At 37.6% G+C, this 9308-nt stretch overlaps 1 protein-coding gene across 1 annotated transcript in view; it reads left to right on the forward strand.

Moving 5' to 3' along the window:
- The first annotated feature begins 5084 nt into the window (after window positions 1-5084).
- The window catches only part of DOCK2 (dedicator of cytokinesis 2), a 211433-nt gene continuing 207209 nt past the window's right edge, over window positions 5085-9308 (forward strand). Inside the window, exon 1 of the mRNA XM_010579143.1 lies at window positions 5085-5151. Coding sequence (XP_010577445.1) covers window positions 5112-5151 — 40 coding nt within the window. The 5' untranslated portion in view covers window positions 5085-5111. The remainder of the gene's footprint in view (window positions 5152-9308) is intronic.

Raw genomic sequence — 9308 nt, forward strand, 5'->3', positions numbered from 1 at the left:
AAGGGTTTTGTTTAAAAAGAAAAAAGTATTCAATAAAAGCTAAGAAATTGTAATGCATGGCCTGTGTGTCGTTTTTAGGAGAAATATCTTAACTTACTGTGACTTTCTGATGACACTTATTGCAGAATAATTCTGAGAACACAAGCTAGTTCCATTGATTTTTTTTTTTTTTTTCTTTCAGCATTTGTATTGAAGTTTAAGATTACTTCATTTGACTCATTATTACAGTTTAGCTCCCTCTAGTGAATGGGTTAGCCACTTTCTAAGTAAGGCTCAGTAGTTAAGATGAAAGCTCTTTAAGAATTCTCCTTTTAAATCCATTATGAAAAAAATATATTGAGGAAGAATCTTACAACTCAGTGGGTTTCAGATTTGATGGCTTGATCTGCTGTATGTTAACTTCCACTGGTACTTTGGAATCCAAGACTCCTAACATGCGTCTGTATTTAAACAGATGCAGCTTCAAGCTCATGTCAGATACTGCTAGTCAGTGCCAAAAGACAGTAAAAGTAAACATGCTACATAAAGAATTTTTTATTTGTTGTATTCTCGCTTTGGTGAAATCACCGTTTCATTTGGTAGCTTACACTGTAGTAGTGATGCTGGCTGTAATTTTCCCACCACCACCACCACACTTGTAAGGTACATTTGTACATCACCTACGAATACAGTGTCTTAAGTCATCTTTTGTAGGAATGTAATGGTGTTTGTTAAAGGTCTACAGTGAGGGGGGAAGACAATCTCTTGCATAAAATTTTGTAGGTAGCTTTTGGAGAAATTGCTAACTGTGTGCCTTTATGAATCTGTTGAATGTATTTGTCCAAGTGTTTGGATATGTTTGTTTACAGTTGTGCCAGTTCAGAAATGGTGCCTAGAATTTTGTTAACTGTGACTTACATGTGAGTGGCTTTAGCTTGTCAGTTACTCATCTCAAATACTGAACTGTAACGTTTTGAGTGACAACAGAAGTGACTAAAGATGTGGTAAACTTAAGTGAGCAGATGTGGCTTGTTGCTTTCCAGTGTGATTTGAACTTGTTATCGGTCCACTTGTATATAGTTAAATTTAAGCACAGCCTAGTGGCTGTTACTGCTATAGTTGAACAAAATAATCATAAATCCATGTCTCACAGAATCTGATTGTATCCCTTCATCAATGTAAGAAATTAGTCTCTATCCAAATCCTTCAGTCTCTTATTAATTAAGTCTACATAAACTGAGACTGTCTTATTTCTTGGTAAGTTTTAAGATACCCCATGATAGTACAGGAAGCTAACACATATCCATGAAATAGTTCTTATTCTTCTTGATTTTGACTGCGCATGTGAACTTAAAACTACATTGGAGAAATCATGCTACGAAATGTTAGAAGAAAACCTTTTTTTATTGCAGATGGTTAAAGTTAGCTTTGTTTACTGTCACTGTGCACTGAGATGCAAATAGCATAAAACAACTACAGTATGTAATTGTTTTAATTAAAGGAAAACCTTCAGTAATTTGACATGGGATGCAGGTACTTTAAATGGGAGTACTGAACTGTAGATTGTCTACGAAGACAGTTAATTATTTCCATTGAGCTACTTGGCATATGAAATTTCTAGGTTTTTTTTTAAATTGAAATAACTTCTTAATGCTACAAACAAAACTAGAATGTTATTTCAATAAATTAGTAAAACTGATTAGGGTTATCTACCCCAAAAACTACTGCTTTACCTGTACTGCTGTAGTTTATTTAGAGCATGTAGTCTTTATCATCTTAAATAATACATGTATGCTTACAAGTCTTTTGCAGAATTACAACTAGCAGGTGTGGGAAGATGTCTGGAATTGACGCTTCTGTTGTGCCATAAGATACTTAAAGGACAGTACCTTAAGTGCATGAAAATAGAATCATAGAATCATTTAGGTTGGAGAAGACCTTCAAGATCATTGAGTCTAACCATCAACCATGCTCCCTAAACCATGTCCCGAAGTGCCTTGTCTACGTGCTTTTTGAATACCTTCAGGAGTGGTGACTCAACCGCTTCCCTGGGCAGCCTGTTCCAATGCCTGACAACCCTCTCAGTAAAGAAATTTTTCCTAATATCCAACCTAAACCTGCCCTGCTACAACCTGAGGCCATTTTCTCTTGTCCTATCTCCAGCCACCTGACAGAAGAGACCAGCACCCACCTTGCTACAACCTCCTTTCAGGCAGTTGTAGGGAGCGATAAGGTCTCCCCTCAGCCTCCTTTTCTCCAGACTAAACAACCCCAGTTCCCTCAGCTGCTCCTCATAAGACTTGTAATAAATACTTTCTGTATTTTCTTTTCTCCTTCTGTTGCATCAGTTGCTTTCCTGTAACTGTGCTCACAGATTTTGGAGCATAATGGAATTTAGAGCCAGTTAAATGTGACTCTTCTGCTTAAATTCTTCTGTATAATGGAAGTTAGTATAACTAAAAATTTATAATTAGGTAGCATTTTACAAGATAGTGTTTTCTGGAATTGATAGCGGTATTAAAGGAAGCAAGAATTCTCTCCCTTCTGCCTGCCTGCCCCCCAAAAGGTAAGTTCTACCTGTGAATTTGCTAGGCAGGAAGATTTTTATCTTTGGGGGAAGGAAGGAATTTTCTACTTGCCTGTTAAGACCTTCTGCCTGGAAGAAGACTTATGGAAAAGATTCTAAGGTATGTGAGGGTGACATGATTATCTGTCCACTATTTTCTGTGGAATGGTAATTACACAAATAAACCAACTTGGAATAAAAACCTCCACTGATAAAGGGCATAACTATTATCTGTCTTAATTCTCTAGACTCGTGTTGGGGTTTGTCCTCTGCTGTAGAAACATAGGATTTTAGGGTTACCACGCATGCTTTATGGCCTGGGTATATTTTCCTCTTAAAGCTGAAGAAAGACTTTGTTGCTCAATCCATTTGTTAGAAGTTATAGCTAGGACTTGTTCAGACACAGAAGAGGAGATTGTCTTAGGAAACTTAAGGGAAGCTTGTAGTAGGTGCTAGTAGCTAATGAGTTGCAAAAGCATCATCAAGAAAGTGTGACAGGAGGAAGCGGCAGCAGATGTGTGCAATGTGTGGGGGAGGGGGTGGCAGGTAGGAAGCAGTAATGACTTCAGAAGCTTGGGCTCTCAAGTCAGAGCATTTGTGGTGAGTTAGGAGGGTAAAAAGGAGGGCACGAGCGCTGAGGTGGGGACACGGCTGCGTCCAAATGTGTGGTAGTATTTGGATGTCTTGTACTCTTTGCAGAATCAAATCTCTGCGATGGAAGAGATTCAGGGCATCAGAAAAGTATTGCAAACTGGATCCCAGTTTGGAGGTGAAATTTCCGTATTATCATTTCTTTGGATCACTTATTTTCAAAATATAGTAGTATTGTATTAATTAGATTTATTAGACCTACATGGCAAAGCATGTTTTTAAATGAGTGCTAGAAAGGAACAATTTTCCTCAGGACTTTTGGATTACAGGGAAATACAATGAGGAAGAGCAGTGTAGAACAAGAAAATAAATGCAAGTCGTGATCTCTAGGCCAAATAGTATATGGGAAGGGGTCATTTGCTGCAGTAGGGAGGATTCAGAGGAGTAAGGAAGATCGTTATCACCGGTTAGGAAGTCATTACTCAAAATATGTAGTAAACTAAAAGATGAAATGGTTCAGCCTCAAACTTTTTTTGATAGATAAGCAAATATAAATTGGATGTTCCATGGAAAAGAAAGATTTAGGACTCGTAAATGAAGCTGATTATCTCTGTCTACAGACAATCTGAGTTGCTCAGAATCTAGCTCACTTTATTAAACAACGTGAATTTCAATGTTATTTTGGGGGGGAAATAACTAGCTAAATCCTTTTGCTAAGCTAGTATGTAGACATAGTTAACACTAGGGCAATTCAAGCAAATCTGTGGTAAAATTTAAGGTGGTTTTCCTCCAGAAACAGGTATCAATTCCATGTGCAACGAGACAGAGTGGTAGTCTGTGCTTCTCACAATTGCTGCTTAAAATCAGGAACTGACATGTCGTGTTATCAAAAATATCCTGACAGATGTAGCACAGCACTGTTAAACAGTTTTGATAAACAGCGATGGCTAAGTTGCAATGTAATATCCAGAGGACAGGTTTGTCATAGGAATTTATTGTACTTAACAGGAGATAAAACCAAGAAACAGTAAATCTTTTACAGCATTTTGTTTGGGTTTTTTTAATTCCAAACTTAAGTAAAGAACACGATTGAAGGTGACATACTTGTCTTCAATTCGGTATGTTGTCCTTAATCCAAATTACAAACAACTTGGCTTGTTCTTTGCACATCAAAAATGTCGTTAGGTAAGCTAGCTCACACAGCAGCCTGTGTGAAAGTAAAGGCTGTAAATGTACAATAAATTGCTTTTTGAAGTTTTGTCTTGACAAGAAGTCTTTAAGAAAGTGCTACTTGGTTTAGAGGATAAAGAGAAACTCTCTTACTTTTTCCTCCAAAGGTAAAATAACAGAAATAAAAAGGAATGGGTGCGGTTTGAAATGTTGTGGCTTTGTCTTCGTTTCTTTTACGTGAAGGATGGTCTATTATAAAAAACAAATCCCCATTCCAGGACAGGTTAGGAGAAAGTAGTTTTTAAGATGTAGTGTCTTGTGGAGTCAAATCTTTAAAAACTGGTTTTGGCGTCACTGAAGAAATAAGGCCCCCTTGAAGCTTCAGAACGGAACTACCGACCGTTCAGAGATTGTTACTGTAGCTGGGCTTTGCGCACGGTAGCCTTCCAGCTTAGATCTTAAGTTTAGGGGTGGTGTGGGACAGGACCGGGGTGGTTTTGCTCCTTTTTGCCTGCTTATGTGTTACAGCCAGTGTCACGCAACAGAAACACCCAGTTTGGGATTCCCCTCCCCCATGACACTGGGGTACAATATCTTGAGTTGAGAAAAGAGGAAGGAAGCTTAGAATAGCAGCAAATCTCACAGAACCCTCGCAGCTGCCTCAGCCTGCCCGCCAGCCCTCGGTGACAGCAGCTGGGAGACGGATCTTGCTTCCAGTGCCTTTGTTACGCATCTTGAAGTCTGCGTCCTATAAATCCTGGTTTCCTTGGTGGTGGGCATCCCTCAGAGCCTCACGGATTCATGTATGATGGCGAGATGGCACAAGACGGACAAGAGTGGTGTGGGTATGTAACTTACTAAACTGCCATTTGAGTTTTGTCTTCATAACTTCTGAACAGGATGTGGGCAGGTGTTTTCTCTGGTGTGATGAGTTAACACCCTCCACTTTACCACAGTGGCTTAATTGAAATGATCAATTTCATACGAATTTTTAATCTTTCAGACAGAATGACAAGAAGTACATGAGTGTCAGCTTGGGAGATATAACCTTTCCACCCCACCACACGCACACCCCCTCTAAAAATCTTGAACTCCCACAGTAATGCAGATGCAGTTTTTCCCACCTCGATATTTTAGAAACAGATTGAATAAGTAGCATGTTGTGTAATAAGTAGCAGATAGAAGTTATGAGGAACAAATGTAGGGGAAGGGGAATCCTTCAGTTGCTTCTTGAGAGACTGTCAGTTGAGGTTGGTGTTACAGAAGAACCTGTATGTGAGTTGGTAAGTAATGCTTTTTGGAAGGAAAGTTGTCTTCCAACATCAATGTATCTTAAAATGAATTACGTTAACTTACATGAAGGACTGAACTGCTGTTTAAAAAAAAAGCAAGCTTTAAAATTAGGAATCAAAGCTGAAGCACTTGAAAGAAATGTTCTGCTGAAGTTAACTGCAGGTTCTGAGTGCAGAAGACAGTTAATCTTTTACTTCTTATATTTTATTTTACCTACTAGTGCATAGTTATTAATCTGGAATCCCCAAATTCTTCTAAAAGACTTCTTTTATTTTAAGAAGGTCATAATATTTTGTGATATGCATTAAAAACAAAAAACTCCACCCAACTGGCTTCATGAAGTAAAATGAATCATCAAGGAATTAATAAGAGGGAAAGAATGTCTTCCTGTTCAACTTCCACGTGCAGCAGTGGCAGAATTGTGAAATGGAAGTAGCCTGTTCTGCTGGCAGTTTATATTACAAAATAAAGGGTGTAAATATTTTCTGTTTGAGTTTTACAAAATAGTAGAAAGTACTTAAATTTTGCACTTGTTTTTCTGAAAGCTGTTGATTTGGGAGAATATGCCAGGATTGTTGGATGTGGTCTCTGTATCCCTGTACCGGTGATGGAAGTTATCTTGCATATAGATAAAAGTACTAGATACTAATCTATTATTCACAGGAATAATATAAAACAAGGTTCACTTGTAGCAGCTTTTTACAAGGAGCATTTTGGGTCAGGGTGAGTTTCATGTAATTACAAAAAAAGGCTTGCTCTTCTTGCGCTATAATTTTTAAGATGGGGGCCATGTAACCTGACTTGATGTTAAGTGTGATACAGGCTAGTGATTTTTTGCACATACCCCTGCAGTAGACCAACCTACTGGGTTTGACCAGTGCATGTCCCCTGAAAAGGCCCTCAGTTATGGTCTGTCACTTGTTCAACAGTCAGCCTGCCATGTTTTGTTCGTAGTGAAGTTTTGCCTGTTTGTAACTTCATAGCCAATATGAGAACCAAGTATACAAAAAGCTAATATGATATAGCAGTCTCTATGGTATTTGAAAGGTACAGCAAGCCACACATAATAAAAACAAACTTGTGAAACATATTACTTCATAAACTAATGCTAATCCAGTGAAGTTTGTTTTCATGAAGACTACAATGCATTTTGATTGAACAATTCACTGCACTATTTGACTTAAAATACGAAATTCAGAGTATGTGATTTTGTATAGCAGTAGTCCTTTCTATCTCTGATCTAAGAATATTTATTTCAAAATAGTAAGCTTTTAACTGAATCACTTATTAATACTTTTAGCACATAAAAAGAAAGCAAATAATAGAAAATAACATTTAATGGCACTATTTTAATACTGTTAAGTATAAACTGCCATAGAGACAACACAAATTCAGTTTTTAAAAACTCAGAAGGACTGGGTTTTATTTGATCTGGCAGTGGACTAGTGCTCTTGCTCTTGAAATATCAGCTCTAACAACTATGGCACTCTGATTTTAGGGTGTGTATGTACTATGTATAGCTCGTAGGGCAATATCAGTGCAATCACTACTAGGTACAGGTACTGCTTGCTGAAATGTGGTCGGATAGAAATATTGCTTCTCCTTCTCTCACCTATATCCCCAAGACTGTTGTCTCCTTCAGTCTGGTTATTTGGGTTTACAACAGATTGGAATTCTTTAAAAAGGTCTAATAGCATAAGAAGTCTGATTGTTACAACTGTTCATGTGCCAAAGACACATTTTGATTATTGATGTTAGTCACTTCACTAAATACTCTGCAATCTGTTGTATCATGTGAATGAGGAGTCCTGAGACTTGGGAATTTTCCAGGTACCAACACCGTGACCTGTAACTCCTGGATTAGGGGTCAGAAATTTGCTGTCATACAAGCATTTAGGACATCAGTAGCAGTTTTGTGTCAGGAATAGTGAAGATGAGGACCAAATAAAACTCTTTTTTAATATGCAAGTTTTCAAAATTCATTTCCTGATGCAAATTAAGAAGCAGCTAGGTAGCACTTGACCTACTGTTGAGATTAGCTCAAAGAAGCAAACAGCCACTGTTTGACTAAAAGAATTCTGCAGAAAGCATGAATAATGAGAAGGGATTACCAAGATCACCAAATAGGAAAAGGTGCAATTCATTATCTGTATCTTCAAGGATCTTTGCTAGTGTTTAAAAGCAGACAACAAATTTATCAAAGCTTTGATAAATTTCCTTTAAATAGGTAAAGGAAGTGATATATCCAGTTTGTGAAGCAGCAGATAGACTTCTGCTTTACACTCTGATAATTCTCAAAGATGATACCTTTTCCTTTGCATTAAAAAAAAGGTAAAGCTGAAAGCTGGTTAGCCACAAAGTAACTTGCTCAAGAACAAAGACTGTACAACCTTGCCTGTGTAGCACTAATAATGGGCCAAATGAGATTAGGCCTACTGTTTATAGAAATAATTCCTTAAGTTTCATGGCTGTGAGGCTTAAGGTTAAATATATTTAGTTTTTTAAATTTGTAGCTGGCAGATATCGGATCTTAAAGAATCCATGACATAAAGCATTTCAAAGCTGGAAAATAACAGTAGCTCTTTAACGTTGTCACATGTACTTTAGATATAAATTCCCTCTACTGTAGTTACCACAGCCATAACTGATTATTGCACTGCTCTACAAATTGTTTTAGATGTCCTCCATGCATATTGAACTGTTCCTTGAAGAAACGTAGGTATGATTGTAGTTTCCAATGGGAAGTCCAAAACAGAATATCATAATTTAAAATCTAGAGAAGGTCACTGGGAAGAACTGACACTGCAGATCTGGTGCTATTTCCTTTACCCTGTGCTTGCTGCCCTGCTGTTCTAGGCTACGAGCACATATGTGACTGATATAAAAAAGAATCTGTGCAAGCTGTGTCATCATGTGTGGTAATAGTACTACCACTTGCTGTTTCTCTGCTCACCCCAAGTAAGTCCGTCTCCTGGGTTAAAAGAAGGTTTTTCTGTTAAACACTGTATTATAAGACTTTTTATACTTGTATATAAAAAAATCACAATTGTAGCAATGTCTGTCGCTTAATCTGTTGCAAAGCAGAATAGCGACAATGAGAACAATAAGCAAACAGACTTTCCGGCAATAATAGAATACTAGTTGTATAAGTATTCATATAGGTAACTTTTTATTGTAGGTCATCTTCAGTAGGGAGCATTCCATTTCTGCTTTTGCATAGTTACTTTAAGTTAATAGATAACTACAAATTCAATAAGCTATAGCTTATATGCAGGAGTTCCTTTTCTTAGCCAAGCTGTTGGCTCACAGTCTGTTTTATTTTCCTTTATCTTGGAAACTAAATGTGTTTGTTCTTTCATTATATAAGTTGGTAAAAATAGTGGAAGAATCTTTCACCTAGAATAATTCAAAAAACCAAACCAAAACAAGCTCCAAACACACAGATACCACCCCCCCCAGTGTCATGGTTTAACCCCAGCCAGCAAATAAGCACCACACAGCCGCCCACTCACTCCCCCCCCACCCAGTGGGATGAGGGAGAAAATTAGGAAAAGAAGTAAAACTCGTGGGTTGAGATAAGAATGGTTTAATAGAACAGAAAAGAAGAAACTAATAATGATAATGACAACACTAATAAAATGACAACAGCAATAATAAAAGGATTGGAATGTACAAATGATGCCCAGTGCAATTGCTCACCACCCGCCGA

This window comes from Haliaeetus leucocephalus, unplaced genomic scaffold, assembly GCF_000737465.1.
Source record: "Haliaeetus leucocephalus isolate CR32 unplaced genomic scaffold, Haliaeetus_leucocephalus-4.0 Scaffold656, whole genome shotgun sequence".
Lineage (NCBI taxonomy): Eukaryota > Metazoa > Chordata > Aves > Accipitriformes > Accipitridae > Haliaeetus > Haliaeetus leucocephalus.